Source organism: Saccoglossus kowalevskii, chromosome 10, assembly GCF_978046115.1.
Source record: "Saccoglossus kowalevskii chromosome 10, keSacKowa6.1, whole genome shotgun sequence".
NCBI lineage: Eukaryota > Metazoa > Hemichordata > Enteropneusta > Harrimaniidae > Saccoglossus > Saccoglossus kowalevskii.
The window spans coordinates 13978242-13998363 of NC_140650.1; the positions used below are offsets into that span (position 1 = coordinate 13978242).

Genomic DNA, 20122 nt, shown 5'->3' on the forward strand with positions numbered 1-20122 from the left:
AATCACGATTAATAAAGAAACGCTGCGTGCGACTTGTTGCAGATGTGTTGTTATTGGTGAATATAGGATGAATTTACGTGGCCGGGTCCCTGTTGCTAGTGACTTTATTTTTACACGCCTAAGGACGAGTTTTACATCAGTGAATCTTGTTGTCAAAGACCACCTGTTAGAACGCCAACTCTCATGTGTCACGCTATCTGACGTGGTTGTATATTTTCCTAACGCTGTATGTCACAGTTCCCAGGATAATTCTGACTCAGTTCGTCGGCTGTTTGCCAGACAGCTTGTTGCGCGTCAAATATATTTCATCTCAGACTACATTGATAAAAGCAGCATGTCGTTACCCGAGAATTTAAATTGTGTATCACGTAAATTTTCATCAATAACTTTAAATGCAATTTTTTCCTAGCTTAGTTTTATTTTCACAAACTATTGGAATTCGATAATCTAAAATTAAAATAATATTAATGGTGATATTAAAACCCTGGAAAATTTTTTTTTTTTACCTTTTATATCCGGGTAAATGTGGATTAGCAGTTCGTGTAATCTATGTACATTTTAAATTAGTGGCGGATTGAATGTAACAGTAGCTTTCGTCAAGCTGTCACCACTGTTCATCATCGTTCATGGTGTCATTGTGTCTTTTTAACAATGACACACATTGGAGGGTGGGTATTGAAGAGGGAGTTAGCATATCTCATTGTGAGATTTGGGAAATGAATATATATAAATTAAAATGAGAGGAAGAGAAACTGTTCCATCACATGCTTGGATAAACGACTTACAGGTTCCAATTTTTGTTCACTCTGCTGGGGAAATATTTCCTTGAAAAGGGTTATCTCATATCTGCAATATGCTGTGAAGTTGTGGTGTAAATGGGATATCATACATTTTTTTTAAATAAATATTTATTGAAGTCTGTAATTCATTATAACAATTTTAAATCATCTGCCCATACCTGTTTTGAATGTAAAATTACAACGGTTACCTTACCAATCACTGAAATATTCACTTTTTTTCGGTAAGAAATTTTTCTCATTTTTGGGTGAGTGTCAAATTTTCATTTTTTGTTGTAACTATTCTAAATTTTGAATATTTTGTACATGAATATGAGGTTTTAGATTTCAAAATTTTGGGGCTTGTTTCTTATAAATTTATGTAATATTATTCCAGAATATTTCAACATCAGGTCTCTGCGCAATATATTTATTAATATTTCTTTCTTTGAATCACATAGCGTGTCTACTTACTGGTCTGTTTGTCATCAAGATGTTATGATTCAACTTTAACTTTAAGATATGTTAATCTCTTGTACTTATTAATGATACCAGATGTAAACAATTTCGTTGTACAATGAAAATTAATAAATCTAATACTACTAATTTGTTTATGTTTTTCAATATCAAACTTTGATATTTCAGCTTTTTTTCCCACGCTGATGGTATGCTAATAATATGCCACATTGATTAAACATATTTTTAATGTCTGGTTTAAAAAAACCTCACTGCGTAGTAATTTCTATTAATTATTTTAGTAATTATCCGGTTGTATTGAAAAAGAGGACGTTTTACAAAATGTGCATCTGCTTTGTGGAACACCAATTTGCATAACAATACTGACAATGAACGTGCATTCAACGCCACAAGTTTTTTTGTTTTTTTACAAGTTAGCCAATCAGAATTCATCTTCCGAGCCAGTGCAGATCAGCCGAATAAGTGACTCTGGAATGGGGGTCCCATTTACAGCAAGGGTTCTATATTTCATCATTCATTACTGAATTTTTAATTACAAAGTTCAAAGTTAAATCCATAACAGTCATTACATTAGTATACATCCTTCTGCAAATTGTCTGGAAAGGGATCATTTTACTTGCGTCAACATAATTCACATAACATTGTATCCGTCGCTAGAGGGCGCGAAACATTCGAATGGTCGCATAAATTGTATTCCGATTAAATATAAGAATATTGACTATGAAAGAGTTGAAGGTTGCCAGCATATAATTATAAATATATAGATCGTTGCCTTTTATTAAATTAAATAATTCCAAATATATGGCTTTTAAAAAAGACAAAAATGCAATTTTTCTTTAGCACCATGTTCTATAGAATTGTTGTAAAAATAGCGATTGTTTGAAAATAAAATTAGTATCCTCGGGGGCGGACATTCGGGCATTTTCACCGCCTGGCAACCCGCGGCGGTGAAAACAAAGACCCAAAACTCGCAGAAAACGGTACTTTGGGGTGATTGTTGAGACTCCTCTGAACAGTGTGTAACATATATAAATTTGATTGTTCGGGATTACTTCAAAGTTGAGTTTGTGTTGTTTTCTCGAATTTTCACCGACTCGACCGGCGTTCCACAGCAGCGCACACAGAGCCCATAGAAATGCATGGTACAGTGCTGCGCGTCTTAGCAACGTGGAACGTCTGTGACGTAGCTCCGCCCCTGAGGATACGTCTATTTTCACAAAAGAATGCTGCTTCATGTTACACAGAACTATAGCTCCATTGGTGTACTTACTAAACCAATTAATATTGCCATGCGATTCATAACCAATTTTCTTATAATAAATTATAATAAATTATAATAAATTATAATAAATTATAAGTACCGGTAGGCTTCACAGTTTTTTTTTTTTGTTTTTTTTTTTGGCAAGTTTAGACTGTTTGCCCTTAAATATATTTATGCTTTTTACGAAAGTTGTCTCCGATTTGTTGAACTTTATTGTCGAGAAGTCGGTATAAACATGTTCGTCATACTCGTTAGTACCAATGATTGTCCACGGCTTTTTATGTGTGTGTCATCGTTGCAACGAAGTACAAACATTACACAGGGCTACGGATTCGGTCGTAAAATGGAATAGTAAAGAATTTTATTGTGTACATATTTTGGCCCACGTTTTTTTAAATACATACAACCAATCAGACTTCGAAGAATCGGGTTGTAAGTCATTCATTATGCTCATGAACTTCCCATGATTTTTACATGAGAATTTTATGAAATTTAGCCGACTGACGACCATTTTCGTCAATAATAAAATCACAAAATTTAAACATGCCAATCAACTGTTTCTCAGCAATACCTCCGTCTATTTCATTTAGACTTGGTATGAACATTACTCACTGTATGTTACTGTGCGTTTGTTTAGTGGATTAAAAAATGGCCGATTGGCGACCACTTTTACTGGTTTTGCTGGCGTTTTTCAGAGATATTTTTAAAACTGAATTGGCATCACAAAAAAAACTCATTAAATAATGAAATTTTAACACGTCGTCAACTGTTTCAACTGATTTTATACATACTTTGTATGAACATCACTCATGGTGGGTTATTGGTGCACGTCAGTTTGTTATGCCATTTGATTCAAACTGGTCGACTGGCGGCCATATTGCTTTTATTTTCACATGCGTTAACTGATTTTGATATGGACGAAACACGTGATTATTTTGTTTTGTTATTTGATTCATAATGTCCGACTGGTTTATGTGTGGATTATAATTTTTTTTGAGACAAGAGAAAGTATCTTTTTAACTGAACAAAGCATGGATGCCATTTGAAATGATACCACATTTTGCTGATTACTCCCCACTAATTTAATCATAATATATCTACACTTTTCAATGTATATAATCAACACAGTAACTAAAAACTGAACGGTGGCTATGCCATTTACTTTATAGTGAAACTGTGAAAACATATACCCAAGTGCCACCTTTGTACATGTATATTATTTATGCATATCGTGACCCAATTCTTAGATTTCATAATGACGAATTGTGATCTTGGTTAGCACACCCATACACACATGCATGATTCCAACTGCTAAGGAATAACAATTAGTTACGTATTGGGATTTTACTGTAACACGTGACGAATTCATCATTCCTTGGCGTTTACATGATACAATTACAGCAATTAACTATGAATATGCACTGAGTACAGATAACCCGGATAAACCATTTCCCTGGTAGGGTAGTTTCCTGACGAGTGTGATGAGAATGCGTGTTCACTGCGTTAAATTGTAATGCTGACTGGGAGAATGTTTTTCTAACATGTAATAGAAATTGGCTCACTATGAAGATTCGTTTTTCTAAGTTAAAGAAGCTGAGTGATTTTTCACCCATCACGTTATCGTGATTTGTACGTGTTATAAAAACTGTTCACACCTGACTGTAAATGAGATCATCCAGCGACATGTGCCGTAAGTGCATGCCTCCATCACTCTGGAGCTTCCATATGTTTGTTTGTATGCGTTTGTGGGTCTGTTAAGCGATTATTCTGGTCTCCACGATTACACTGTCACCAATAACAATCTTTCAATCGCGTGTATTAAACGGAATTCCAACCATTCCACAACCATGTCGATTCTACAATTGATGATTGGGAAATGGAAGCACGACCGTGATTCTGACGATGATGACCTGATAGAGGTACTGATGCAAGGTATGGGGCTCCCCTTGGCAGTGGCTAGAATTACTGCATGCTCAAGTCCGGTTATAAATATATCGCAGAACGGGGACGTTTACTGCATACAATTTGATATTGAAAAGCAGTCTTTCGTGGCGACTTTTAAAATCGGGCAACCTTTTGATGAAATGACGAACCCGATGGGTAAAAAGAGAAAATCTTTGACGTATATTGACGACGAAGGGAGATTAGTTATGAAAGCCGTGGACCCGAAGGATACGTTTATTTCCATATGGAATGTCCAGGGTGACGAACTTACAACAACTCTTGTTGACGATGACGAAAAGGCGGTACGATATTATCACCGTGTTTAGAATGATTGTGACGAAGAAACACGGCAGCATACAATTGTTGCGGACGTGTTGTTATTTGGCGAATAATATGAAGAAGACGTGAATTTACGTGTTTCAAACCGTTATATGAACGAACTGGCCATCTTTCTGTTGCTATTGACTTTATTTTACACGTCCAAAAGAGTTTTAGTGAACAGTGAATCTTCTTGTCAAAGACCACCTGTTCAGACATCGATTCGTGTGTGTGGCAATATCTGACGTAGATGTTTGTCATATGGCAATTCTGTCTTAGTATGAATAATGCATTTTCTAGGCAGCCTGTTATCACTAATATCATTTTCAAAGTGGTATTTCTATTTCCGTTTCTACTGCTATCTGAGGTTTCATAAATTGCATATACGTGCAAAACTAATTTTCATCAATTATTTCAAATGTATTAATTTTCTCGCTTTGTTTTAATTTCGATAATTATGTCTGCATTATAAATTAGTGTAGCTTTAAATGGTACACTAGTTCCCAGCAAGCTGACATGACTGGTCGTCATCGTTCATAGTGTCATTGCCATGTTCATTTTAACAATGACGCACAATGGAAGATAAAAATAGATTATTTCACCCTAATTGAAAGATTTGGAATTAATGAGTATGTATTATTATTATTATTTGTATAAATTAAAATAAGAAGAACATAAACCTAGTTTAGTTTAGTGTGACAGATCGGAATTTCTCGCGTATTCTAAGTTGCAATACACTAGCCAATAACATGCCAAAGACTCATTATATTCTCAACGTTGAACCAATCATAGACACTCCAGTTAACATTATTGATATGATATATATATAATATTTGGTAATCGCTGTTGTGCTTTCTCCAAATATAAACTAAATCGTAACATATTACTTACACCATATTAGTATTATATATCATTAACACTCGACACTGTTTGACGCCCTCGCAGTTTCAAATATATTTTCACTGAACGGCGAACGCCCTCAGTCAAGGACTCGCCCGATGCATTCTGCTTTCGGTTAAAGGGCGGTGGTCGTCGCGCCGCATCCTGTTCGACATGGCACTTATAGCGACGTATACAACACGTGTAAACTACACTGAAACTCGAACACGCGCTGCGCAACGACCACCTCCCTTTAACCTAGAGCAGAATGAAAAAAGTGCGGCATCAGGGGTAAATATTATGGTCACAGACACGTTACGCGATTCATACATTAAGTAGGAAACAGTAGAAAATAAGGATGGAAGATAGCAGAACAACTTTTCGTTATTGTTTTTTCACTTAATTTTGAGGATGATATTGTGGGGAAAACGTTCGCGTCATCAATTATGTGGATTTTAAAACCCTTTTAAGTCAATTTTTCGGTAGAATTGTTTTTCTGTGATTTTTTCTTCTCACATTTACCACCTCGTATTCAATAATGGTAAACCCCTCAAATTGCAGGGCTAAACCATAGAATGTATAGAAGATACTGTGACAATCTTTTATGGAAGCAAAAAAAAAAGGAAAATAATAATAGACACCCCTTATAAGAGACATATTTGAAATACTTTTGGTGCACTTGTGGGTGTAAAATTAGGAGCTCTTTTCACTTGATCGTTGCACACGAAATAACCGCATCGCGTCCTCCCCTGCCTGACGTAGCAGTATGTTCATAAGCCAAATCCATTATACTTGCGTTAATTTTAATATTATGTGACACTATTTCAGCGATATTTTACAACTTTTTTTCTGGATTATATCTGCCGTTGCTGTTTCATTTTTCTAGTTTGCGCCATCATCTTTTGTTTGGGTCGTATCGCCGGTAGAGGGCATGCGTAACCCATGAGTCCGTTTCACTGCACAAAAGAGTTTACTTCAACAGCGAAGATCATTGCCATGTACTGACATGTACTGACTACATCAGGTGGCATAGGGAAGTTGCCAACAGACGAAGCCGGGACTTTTGCCAGGTCAACTTTTTTGGCAAATTTAAGGGTTCTGATTCCGAAATTGCGTTTAAACTTCAGTTTAAAGCCACATTTTCGCCAAATTATCGTAAAAATGCAACCAGTACGATAGGCGATTTCTTCGGGGGAAATTTTAAAACTAATTTCTTGGTTTGTTGTTTCAAAAATGCATGTTAGGAGAGGGGACTTCATTTGTAAATCTGTTAAATCATTGTAAAACACAACAATGGCATATAAATGATAAATATTGTTTGTAATATTATACTTCAGTCAATTTAGATATGTTGGGAGTGAAATTTCGATTCGATTTTTACGACATAATTAGATTTCACTTTGCTTAGTTTGAGATGCATATTATCAAAGCAATGTGGCTAGCCCGTTTCAAGAAGAATTCGGAAAGAAAATTTTGCACCAAACTAACAAAAAAAAGTCACTGAATCGGGTTGGTAGTTCAGGGAAAGAAGTCTGAAAAAGCATATTTTTTTTTATTAAAGACACGAAGTTCTCGTCACGCAATGGAGAATTCCGAGAAAGAAGCACCAGAGGTGATTTCCTGGTAAGTATTAGAGCCATGTGACTACGTTTTTTTTTTATATAAAAAAATAAAAGTTTAAGGCGACGACTAAAAAGCAATCAGTGATATGAACAGCTGTGCCGTACTGTCGACATCGGAGCTAAATATAAGCGTGATATCTGTATATTGAAACATCAACATGACGTAATAGTCACACTTTTAGTTTCAGGAAACAACTACTTGGTCAAAATCACTGACATCCTCTATATAAATTCGTCTAAGTCAACATCAAATACAGATTTCATGAAATTCTCATGGCCAAAAAAGCAGCTTTCTGTCGCTAGTTCCGTCAAGTAACTTTATCGGGATAACACACGTTGCAATGACATTTTCTTCCTCATCTCACCCGTAATTGGGGGGGGGGTAAAAATGCCTGCGGAATCGAATAATATATTGTGTATATTATAGCAGCTATACATAGACACTTTACAACAATTTATGTAGCTATACATATTCTGAAAGCTTAGATATAGGAAAACGTATCTCAGATCCATGGGCATGTTTCGTAATTATATAATTGTTATAGTGGATTGCATGAAAAAAATATAAATTGACAGTTTTCCCTATGGTTTCACATAATACAGTAATATTTATTCACGTTAATTGTTATGTTATGTTTTCGAAACCAAATTCTGACAATATAATGTTGAACACGATGGATTAGTTAACACTTTATGAAACAACCGTCCATATGTCATTGAATTAGGTCTACGTCTATTGGCAAATCGCCGTAGTATCCTAGATTCTCGGTCGCATAATAAAATATCTGTTTCTCATGAAATTAATATTTTCAATTTCGACAGACATACTTGAAGCAACCTTCATTTAAATACTTTTCTTCTTTGACTTACGACTTCTTGGTTATACCCAGGAAAAATGCTATAAAGATGTTCTTATGTATTTACAGTTTGATACAAACACGTGTCTGACATACTTAAACAGCAAAAGAAAATTTATAGAAGAAATACGTAATTACGAATATTCCAAAGTCGACTTGAACCAGAAAAAATATTTGTATGCCAATTACAATTGGAAATATATATCAAGTTTTATGCTCAATTTTTGCGTACTAATCTTCCCCTTAACGTTGTGTTGGCAGCAAGCCAGTATCCAGTTTGAAAAACATTAAACTTACTAGTAGATGACGGGTACCATTTACTGCTAGTGTGACAAAAATTTACAACTCTACCAGGAATGTTCACCCCAGTAGGCACTTCTAACTCAAATATTCAGATGAATCGTATTTATGCATTTTTATGTGAATGCAATAATTCAACAAAAGAAACCATCTGTGAATGCATAGATCCTATGTTATAGAGTCTTTGCTAAATATTGTTTCACGCACCGGGGGGACGGTGTCTCACGTGACAAACTTTGTATATGGGTTGGAGGCCTTGAAATGTAATACATTATCATTATTAACATATTCACGGAATATATACATTGTTGTTGGGAGTTACAGACAGAGACTCAAGTATATGAATATTTCAATAGGTATAATTTGTTGAGGAATCTTTTATCCTATAAGATTCATTTGCGTGTTGTAGATGGAACCGTAAACTACGTTGTGACAACAATTTACATTTTGGGGACGGTTTCCACTTTCATCACGTCGAATACACTCTCTGGTAGTTCTAAATTGACCTAAGCCAATCATTATCAGCGTTATGTTGCTCTTACGGGTCACGATGTCAACAATGATTTGGCCTAAAACTGAATCAAGGTTGAACGCTCCCATAAACTATACGTTTATTAACCAAATCGTAATGGCACTTCGGCATTTTTTCTGTCCTTCCTTCCTTCCTTCCTTCCTTCCTTCCTTCCTTCCTTCCTTCCTTCCTTCCTTCCTTCTGAGTCGAAAGATGGCGCCCATCGTCAATTACCGCGGCAGCGGAGGCCAATGATGGTTACGATTTCACTTCAGCATATTCCGCTTTAACTTGTTGTGGCTAATGCACTGTTAGCTCTTCAAACTCTTCGGCGTAGTTTTATACTTTGACGTGTTATAATGGAGTTTCGTCAACCCCCACCTTTTCCCCGAGTCCGCTGAAGTACCATAGTTACGATTCGCATGAGTTCTCGTATTTCGAGTGTGTGTAGAATGATTGCTCCGCCCTAATTGATCTTCTAAAGAAATGAAATCACCCACGATTTTTTGCCGAAAATTATACTGTCTATACACGGTTCAAATTTACAAAAAAACAAATAGGGAACACCGTCAAAGATGTTCGGTCCGAGCAGTCTGAGTGAAATCATGATCTTCAACATTTCACATTGTTCGTGCTACAGACTCGTCTACAATGTCCGTGATCGTGTTTGTGAATTATTACCTCGCTCATTAGGAAATGATATACGCAGTGTTCTCGTGTAGATTCAAATACAACGTGTTGGTTATAAAACACAATCAATCGAAACGTTCACCAAAGCATAACATTTATATTAATACAGTTATCGCTGGTACAACATTGTATCGAGATAAAAAAAAATAACTCGTGTACAAATTAGGCTTTCACTAATAAAATAATTATCTGTTTCCTGAATTAAATTTAAAGTTTTTTTATTTGATGAAATAGTTACGATATACTCGTACCAATATGATATCAATTGAATATGCATACTTTTATATATTTTTCATGGAGGGGGTTTATTATTCATACTGCCGATATAGACAAGTATGTTACAATTGTTAAACCATAGACCCTCTATGGTTAAACTTTCTTCAACTTCCATATTAAATTGCAATGCGTCTGTTCTCATAAGGGTAGCTATTCTTCGTCTGATTCCCCGTTTGATTTTGTTTACTCCAACCTGGCCACCATCACACGCCTAGCAATAATATTAGAACCATAAATGGTGTTCGTCACTAAACCCGGGCTTGAAATTGGAATAGGTTTGTCTTGGAGCGACCACTCGGCAACATGCTTACCCTAGAGGTTATGAGGCGTAGTGTACGTGTAATTACGAATAGGAAATGTGGTTATCAGCTCGTTTAAAATCGTCAAAATACGAAAGAAAGCTTAAAAAAGAAATATTTGACGGCGGAAGAATGTAATTATTACTATTAACAATGCGAAAAACCAATTTTATCAGCGCCACGCCGCCTGGAAATACATGTATCGAATGTCATTCCCATTTGTATTATACACTGCGTACGTGGCCACGTGCAATCGTCTCGCCCTTACTAAAAACGCAGTCCCCCCATTCTCAGTTGCGCAGTTTTATGATACACTAGCAAAATAGCAAGGATATTGTTAATTCTAAAGACTGATACCCATGCGATCAGATTCTGTTTGTCTGGGAGAAGTGGTATTGGTCCTTTGCACAAAGAAAATCATGAATTTTGAAGGAAAAAATTCTACCGGGAAAGTTACAGAAACATCTATATAGAAAAAAAAAATAGTATTTAGTTGTGTTTAACCTTAGTTCGCCTAAATTCCAGTTGTTTGTGTAAATAGCAGATCGTCATGAGTGAACACAACGTCACATCTCACAAACCAAATTTTAAAAAACCATAGAATAAATCAATTATAATTTTGTACAATTTACAGAAACGTGTAATTTAAAAATAAAATATATATATGCACTACGAATATACTGAACCACTTTTTGAAGAAATTATGGAATTTCTACTTGTTATCTTATTTTATCAAATTTCCGTCCTCTTACCGTTTACACGTACATCGCTTCGAGTAACACTCATCGACAAGCACTCACGATAATAGTACTAATTGGACGATGTTTAACACGTGACTAATGTAAAAGGTCAGGTGACTTAACCATTCCAATTTGCTTTCGAATTCACTCAGTAGTTTTTAAACAGTTGGGAAGTTTTGAATAATTAAGAACGAATACGAATAGAAAGAAGTGCCGTGTTTAACAAAAAAAACGGGTAGGTTATAGTAAATTGCGTTTACCACTGTTTGTCCCACGTACAATGTAGTCTTGTATTCCTATTATGCGACGTGCCCCGAGGCGACTCCACCCAATCTCGACAACAGGAGCATTTTACCCGATGAGCGAACGAGGGCCGGTTTTGATTAATTTGGACGCGTTCGGTTATCAATAGACGTGGCCACCAGTTGAGAGTAACAACAACATCAACCAATTACCATCGCAATTACCATGGTAACAATGGGATGGCCTAGCCAATTACAATTATAAGCCCATTCTAGGCAACATATGGATAGATCCTTCTATTCGCGGATATAGTCCAAATTTTGTTTCAATTTTTAAGCAGATACAGTGAGTTTTTTTCACGCTATCGCATTTTTCTCTCTCAATCGTAGTATAGCGTATATCGACAAGTAACTAATCAACGCGCGAACACTTCGTATACTCAATTACGCGGGAGTTTGTAAAGGCGGTTGTTGTATAGGCGCCAGCTCCAGTCAAGTTACAATAACGGTCTAAACGTAACAAAGACGCCAAAACTGGCAAAAGAAATACCCTCCAAATGTTGGTTTAATGAAGTCAATGGTATTTATGAGGCACTTGATTAATACGAGTATATCCTCGGCGGAGCACTTACAAAATAGACACGCTTAATGCAGGTTGTACTTGTTGTTCCCACTACCGTGAGTAGGAACCGATTACACGGTAGCGCCAAAAAGCCAAATCAAAACAATAGCTTCGCCTGTAGCCTCATGGACAGTGTCGTATTTACAAACACTACTAAGTGAGCATCGGGCGTGTATTTATCAAAACGATCAGATGAAATAATAATATGCATGGCGGGAGAAATAAAACTAGTGTAGATATTTTTTTAACTAGTACTCTTTATAGTTTCAAGCTGGAAGTTATTTTTCTCCGGGTAACTGACTATATTTGTTTTGCTCTACTGACGTGGTGGATATGAACATAGCAGATGCAGGAGACGTTAAAAGCTAATTAAGGCGTTACCGCAATGCATTACACAGACAATGCAAATTAGCTAAGTGGGTGGTAGCTTTGTAAGTTTCAATGAAGATTGAATACCCGACATTTTTTTCAATAAACGTTTCTACTACATCCATTGGTGTTTTTCGGGAAAAGATCAAAAGAAAAACAAAACAAAACAAAGCACCATTATGACGTTCTAATGACGCGTCATTAAGGCGATTACGTATTCCAGTCGGTATTACAAGGCATGTTCATTTATCAAAAGTGTCCCACATGGTCGGTTCAGCTATATTAGGAGATACCATGACGATATTGAAACACATATGTTTTAAATGTTTTTATTTTTTAAAAACAAAACTCAACCGGAGCTAAATATCGTTGTTTTTCCTGTTTATTGCAACCAACAACTTCAGTTAACATGGTTTGGTAATGACAATAAATACAAGGGCACGAAGTCTCAACAAACCAGTTTATATGTTGAATTATAGACATTTCTGTATGTCTTCTTGTAACACCGTGGCAATGAACAATATAGTAACAATAAATAATAGCATATAAAATACTTTATCAGCATTTTAAACACGTTAATTTCTTAAAATTAACTTACGTAAAACAAAGAAATAATTTTCTTTATCGACATTTTGAAATTAATTCAGAAATAACACATAATGCAAAATAACAACATAATTATATTACATATCTATCATAATCTACAAACAAATGACAATATTCCAATAAAATATAACAAATATGAACAAAACATTTGAAAAATATAATAATTATTAAATAATTATTTCTAACCAAGTCATAATAAATAAAGAATAATGGTCATAAATATAGTTGTAACTTCGTCATTGGGTATAATTAATGACGTCATTGATTTTAATCTTTAATTGCATTGTGTATAAATTGAATAAAACTATTCGTCCAACGTCAAATAGATGTCGACAAATCAAAACGGTTTATTCTGCAGTTACATAATGATTTAAAGCCTGCTATGGAATCTCATATGTCGATTCATATTACCGGGCTGCAATTACGTAATGATTTTAAGACTGCTATGGAATCTCATATGTCGATTCACATTACCGGGCTGCAATTACTTAAAGACTGCTATGGAATCTCATATGTCGATTCAGATTACCGGGCTGCAATTACGTAATGATTTAAAGACTGCTATGGAATCTCATAAGTACCGATTCACATTACCGGGCTGCAATTACGTATGGTTTAAAGACTGCTATGTACTCTCATATGCTGATTCAGATTACCGGGATGCAATTACGTAATGATTTAAAGATTGCTATGGAATCTCATAAGCCGATTCAGATTACCGGGCTGCAATTACGTAATGATTTAAAGACTGCTATGTAATCTCATATGTCGATTCACATTACCGGGCTGCAATTACTTAATGATTTAAAGACTGCTATGGAATCTCATATGCCGATTCAGATTACCGGGCTGCAATTACGTAATGATTTAAAGACTGCTATGGCATCTCATATGCCGATTCAGATTACCGGGCTGCAATTACGTAATGATTTAAAGACTGCTATGGACTCTCATATGCCGATTCAGATTACCGGGCTGCAATTACGTAATGATTTAAAGACTGCTATGGACTCTCATATGCCTATTCAGATTACCGGACTGTGAGAACCTTAGCATGCACAGTTTACATTGGTACGGTTTCTCACCGCTATGTATTCGCAAATGTTTGGTGAGCGTGGAGCTGTCGGCGAACGCTTTCTTACATAGAGCGCACTTATAAGGTCGCTCCCCGGAATGTGTTCGCATGTGGGTTGTCACCGATGAACTCTGTAAAAACAAGTAAAAAACCACAATTTTAAAATACATGTGTTATGATTTATTTATATATCTTTATTAGCACATAGAGTGACGTCATACTGTGAATGCATTAATTATTCACCGGGTTTCGTTATTTTTGCTCACAAGTACAAACTACTAAATAAAATTCACGTGAACATGTAAAATAAAGTTTTTCTGCTTAAAAGACGAATTGTATATGACAGTGAAAATAAATGGTTTCACAATAGGCCGTCCAATCTGATAATGATGATAGCACAAAATACAAAAAATATACTAACGAGCGAGTGTCGATAGTACCGGCGATAACATTATTTAAACTGTGATTTTACATATTCTTAGTGAGATTATCATCCACAATTTGAGAGGACACCACTAGAACTCCGATTTGTCCGATACAGTTGTCGTGATAGGGATTCCGTCTGATCAACGTGACCTTGGCTTTGACTCACCTGTGAAAAACTTCGATGACAAATCATGCACTTGAAAGGCTTCTCGCCGCTATGAGTTCGGACATGCGCAGTCAAGTTGGCTGCCTGGGAGAACGCTTTATCACAAGTTGAACAACGATAAGGTTTCTCACCGGAGTGGGTTCGCAGATGAGTCTTTAACGTACTTGGGCGAGCGTATGTTTTACCACATAATCGACAAAGATTGGAACCTACAGAAGAAAATGAATGAGGTGAAATTATTCAGGCAAATACAACGGAGCGTTAATTATGGGAGGGTAGACAGATGAGTTCAACACATGTATGTTATATGGAATATTGAGACGGAGTTGTAAAACTTGGGATGTTTATTTTTTGGAGAGAGCGATCACTGCTTGAGTTGATCGAAGCATGTGGCATATTTGAATATGTGGCTATTAATAGTGGTTAAAATGAATTTCCGTTTATTTTGTCGGCGCCCGGTGTCTACAGGCAAGGCGAGACACACTACAAAATTGGACTAAAATTGTCTGTTCAAGTTTGGATTGTGTCGCGTACGCCCACGGTCACCAATCAATTGTAGAGCAATAGAGTACAACAAAGGACAATGACAACACAACACAGAGCAAGATTTTCAACAAGCTCATAACTTCAATGTAACAATGAGAGTCACTGCAATGCTTGCAGATAAACTAATATATGTACCGCAATACTGCACCATCCGGTGTGTTTCAAGATGCCGTAAAGCAGTGCAGCGCACTACAACCTAGCACAGTGTGACACAACGCAAACATACATACATACTTACTCAGCGAAAGATCCCATCAAATAAATGATAAAGAGCAAATAATTAAAAAGCGATATGCGAACTTGTTTCCATAGAAACAATGACTTTTGTGATTTCCATATAGCGTTGGGTGCTACTAGTACGCTTACAGTCATTTTTGTAATAGAAAAAAGGATCAAAATGCATACAACTCAAATCAACAGGTGGTTCGGGTACTTTACGCTTTTGTTTTCAGAACTTTGAAGAACCAGTTCCAGTGAAGATCTTCATAAAAAGCCGAAAAATTTCTGCCGATAGGGTGTTAGTCGCGTTCACACGCAACGCACCATAACACGATGTAGTATAAATAGGCGTAAGTATGTACAATGCTCCTACCTTTATTATATTCACTTCTACACCGTGTTCTGTAAGTTCTTTTTTCTGCCTTGTTATGCTTCTTCCATTGATTATTATACATAGTGTAGACATGTGTCTGGTCGTCCTCGTCGTTGTCATGGTTGTAATGTTTTATTGCTGGCGGTGTAGGGTTATTTCTATACATGTTACAATAATCCATGTTATAGCTTTCTTGGTAGTTCATGTTACCATGGAAATTACTGTATTGCTGTCCTTTATCCAACATGCCGTGTTCCTATGGAACAATAAATAAAATACATGTTAGAACGGTGACAAAGTTTATGGTCTATTTTTTTTTATCTCGAAAGACGAATTCTCGTAAAATGCGTGATTTGAAATATACGCACATACCTGGATGGGTACGTACTGCAGCTGTGTGTCTTGAGGTGGTGCTATTGACATGCTCGCCTGGTGGTGGTGTGGATGATGACGATGATGATGATATACGGTGTTGTTTGGTTGGAAATGTTGAGTGTGTGAATGGGAATGGGTGTGAGTGTGTGTATGGCTACGTTGGAGAGCAGCGTCAGTTGTTCCATGGTCCGACACATGATCGGGATTCTGGTAAGGATTGTGACATTGGGTATTGTAATAATGCGGCTCCTGGTGATGTTGCATATTACCTGAAAAAAGGGAAAGTTCGTTTGAAAATGTTTCTGTGTTAGAATAAGGTTGTGCAGAATGATTTCAACACCCGAGAATTATTCTGTTTTTTTTTACCACCCGGAACCAGGTATCCTGTTTCGGGTTTGCTATTATATTGAAGTCGCATCAATTGCCTCTGACAAAATGTTAGGGGTGTGCCTGGTACTAGTACGTGTATATCTCACCCCATGTCCAGCCAAAATGCGAAAATTTCTACCCTTTTACGGACAAGACAATTTTTTTGATTTTTATGTACATGTATGTTACATGCCGTTTTTTGCTAAGATAACAATTTGTTTATAGCTTGGGATGCTTTTTGTTGACCACCTCCAGGAAGAATGATTTTGTGAATGCATGAAGAATGCTTTTTCTCGCTTTCCAAGAATTATTTTCATCCACAGAAGCCGAATGTAGAGCTTTGTCGGACTTAAAACTGAAAAACCAAACCCAGCAAGACTACGTGTATACACAAGTTTGTTTCCATATACACATTTACTTTTTCAAAAGATGAAACACCCCGGCAGATCCAAAAGCTTGCATACATCGACGACCAAACACAAGTATTTTTCAATATTATACAGCAGGCTATGCTGGATCCACAGTTATATTGTGATATCTACTCACCTAAACTATCAGATGTGTTATTTGTTGTATTAATTATAGTTCGCTGGGGTGGCGGCGGGTTACACTGTGGGTGTATCGGTGGTAATGTGTTGCTTGGACGCACCACAGCGTTCTTCAATGACAACAACACGTCTGCGACAGCATCGGGAGGTTTCTCTTTCAAAACTGATAAGTCCCTGTAAAAGACAGCAGCGTGCATTGGTCGTTTTTTTTTTTTTTTTTTTTTTTGTAAAGGCTAGATCGAGACTAATTTCAATCTTCAAATTAATAAATCGCTGTTAAGAAAAAGTATTGGGAATATATTGGCGTGTCATAGTCAAGTTTACTGCGTCCAGGGGATGATCTTGTTAGTATACGTGAATTGTAAGGCTGTCGCCTCACGAAATTGCAATTGACACATGTCGTATCTCTTTTTATTAACACCAATTGGTCATACATGTGTAGTTTCATGCGACCAATTCGTGAAATGACGTTATTGTATCGGTGACGTTCTGATCTTTATAATCAGCACTTTATTCGATCATCAAAATGCACATCTAAAGTATAATCTTTCCACTGTCCCCTGTACATCTACATACAACGACATCGACGGCTGCACGTCGTATAGTAACAGCAGATATACTCCAAACCACCGACGTAACCATTTTCTTGGCAAACCGATGGAACTTTGAGATTGGTTTACTCAGCCATAAGGATTGTCGTGATGGTCTCGTAAGGATGGATAGATGATTCTATCACGCGAACGCCATCTCATTCCAATCACCACACAGCAGCGTTAACGCCCTTGTTCAATTGAAACACGTGTAGACTTTCATGGAAACATGTAACAATGAACTGAAAACAGCATGCGTCAAATGTTGCCGGAATGAAATCTGACATCGTTGTACATATCATTGTTATTTTAAACAAATACCAGGAGCGTCTTTTCTAATATCATACATCATTGTGCGTTCTATTCGAAAAGACCAAACATGTTAAAGCGTGGCGTGCGCTGGAATACGGGAGGGTGATTCATTTTTGTATTGATAAAAACTCACGCTATTACATTTCAAGTCAAACATGCGACTGACAACACTTGGCGCTGTCCTTCGCGTACCCGCCAACTAAACGTGTGTGTATGTCACCCATTAAAGCTCCGTGGTTTAACATATCTCTAGGAAATTGGCTATTTGATATTAATTAATTACAATTAATTATTATTTACAATTAATTATACACACTATTATAAAAATTGTACTATTTTTTACAAATCACACACAGTTCAGTATCGATTTTAAATATATGCATGCGTATTTATCTGGCGATGCGGGTATTGCGTGTTTTTTTAGTAAACTTATTTGAAGAGTGCTGAATGATTTTGCATAATAATTAAAACTTTACGAGAAAGTTTTTAGTTGAACACGAGAATTTTCATAACATAGTCAGAAAGTTTTGCATTGGGGGGGGGGGCGAGATCTGCTCACTATCCCTTGCACCAAACGGGAGACCTTACTAGGGGTTGCACGAGCATGATCCCGGAACAATGTTGAAATCTAGACCCTCTGAAATGCTATTTCCTGCATTTTGAGGGGCACATTTTGCTGACAAAAAAGGTGTCAGCTTGATTTTTGAAGGGGCCACGCCGCGAACATTTTTCGAGCATGAACTTACTTGTATGAAGGCGAATATGAAGTCAAGGTGAATATATTAGGCAAGGATTCGTACTCAATGGACGGGTAACCTGTATTCCAATCCATGCATGAACTTGACCGTGGTACTTCTTGTGATAAGTGAATGACATTCGTTGATTTCCAGATATCACAGTTAGACGAAGTGGACGGATATTCCTCCATTGGGATAGGATTACTAGAGGCTGTATGTATTCCCAATGTGATTCCAATAACTGCAATATAAGTCAATTGTACACCGATTAACACGGGCTAATACTGCTGGATTTGAAACAGCACGTTTCAAAACAGTGAATAACAACAACAAAAAGTTCGTTCATATCACTTGTCACAAACATGAAGTTTCGTGTTCAAAGCTTGGAAAATCATCCAAAATTATATTACTGGTAGTATTGTTTATATGCAATCAAATCACAGATGTATCATTAAATGATTCCGAAATCAGCGATGGGTAAAATTGTCACGGTGCTTGGAAGACCGCGTACTATCATTAGTGTACGTCCTGGCACCTATTACGCGTTGACGGCGCGTTAATATAACAATTTAAACTCAATTTGCATTCATGGTGAATCTAAAAAAAAAAAAAAAAGATTCGAACGAGCCTCATAACACTCAGCATAGCAATCACTTTCCAATACATTTCTTATGTTTTGTTCTTACTGCTTATGATGGTTTTGATTTTTAAGCAAATTACGAATTTCTGTTCATTTACCGTAGATATTAGTTGATTGGCCTGAAACATTTCAATCTGTTAAAGATGGATTGAGCCGATGTTTCCAAATGACATTTCCCGGCGGTAACTTTTTTAATGTCATGCATTTCGAAGAAAACCTCAAAAAATATCAAATGTAACCTCAAACAATCTGACATTTTTTCTCTCTTCATCAAAGTGATGACCACGGATGGGCTGAAACATGTAATGGATTTTCGTCGATGAAAGGTAATAACGTCCACCGAAGAAGCAAGCGCATCTGACGGTATCATTTACGACCATATCAACATGCCCCATGCCACGTCATGCTGTTCGTCTTGCGTCCATAAATTTGGCATTTGATCTTGACCAGATCACAACTTATTTTACATCGATTCAAAACAAATGTATGATATTTGTGATATACAAACAAATCTGTATTTTAACTACACTTACAGACATATTTATAATGTAGTTCTACAACGAAGCGTTGTGCACCTTCACGCAAATGACAATCTAGCATCGGTGGATGTGTCTGGTGAATGTCGCACTTAAACGATTATATGACATATACTACTAATTGAACGTCAGCATGAACAGACATTAACAGAATTTAACATTGTTTATCTAATCCGGATGAAGCGTCCGGTTCCGTTTTTGACAGGAATTTGAACAATTTTGGCTTAAAATAAAACATCCAATTCCATTTCTAAACAAAGTTAACTTCTAGCGTACAATTGATAATTCATCGAGCGCCAACTAAACAAGAAAAAATCGCATTACGATATTGATAAGCGCACTATCTAAAATAAACACCCAGGTAAATAAACTTGACAACGAAAAGACAAGCAAATTCCACCCACCGGGTATCATGACTGAC

The 20122-nt window shown here is 36.5% G+C and overlaps 2 protein-coding genes across 2 annotated transcripts; one reads left to right on the forward strand and one right to left on the reverse strand.

Annotated features, from left to right (window-relative positions):
- Positions 1-4361: 4361 nt before the first annotated feature.
- Positions 4362-4784, forward strand: LOC102810153 (14 kDa fatty acid-binding protein-like). The gene has a single exon (XM_006824165.1). The coding sequence runs from the start codon at positions 4362-4364 to the stop codon at positions 4782-4784; it is 423 nt and encodes a 140-aa protein (XP_006824228.1).
- Positions 4785-12547: 7763 nt separating this feature from the next.
- On the reverse strand, positions 12548-18716 carry LOC100329028 (glass transcription factor). Its single transcript, XM_006824160.3, has 6 exons — positions 18535-18716; positions 16885-17060; positions 15967-16238; positions 15595-15850; positions 14457-14665; positions 12548-13995 (listed from the first exon to the last, which is right to left on the reverse strand). Exons 1-6 carry the CDS (start codon positions 18714-18716, stop codon positions 13783-13785), a joined length of 1308 nt encoding a protein of 435 aa, XP_006824223.2. The 3' UTR covers positions 12548-13782.
- Positions 18717-20122: the final 1406 nt, after the last annotated feature.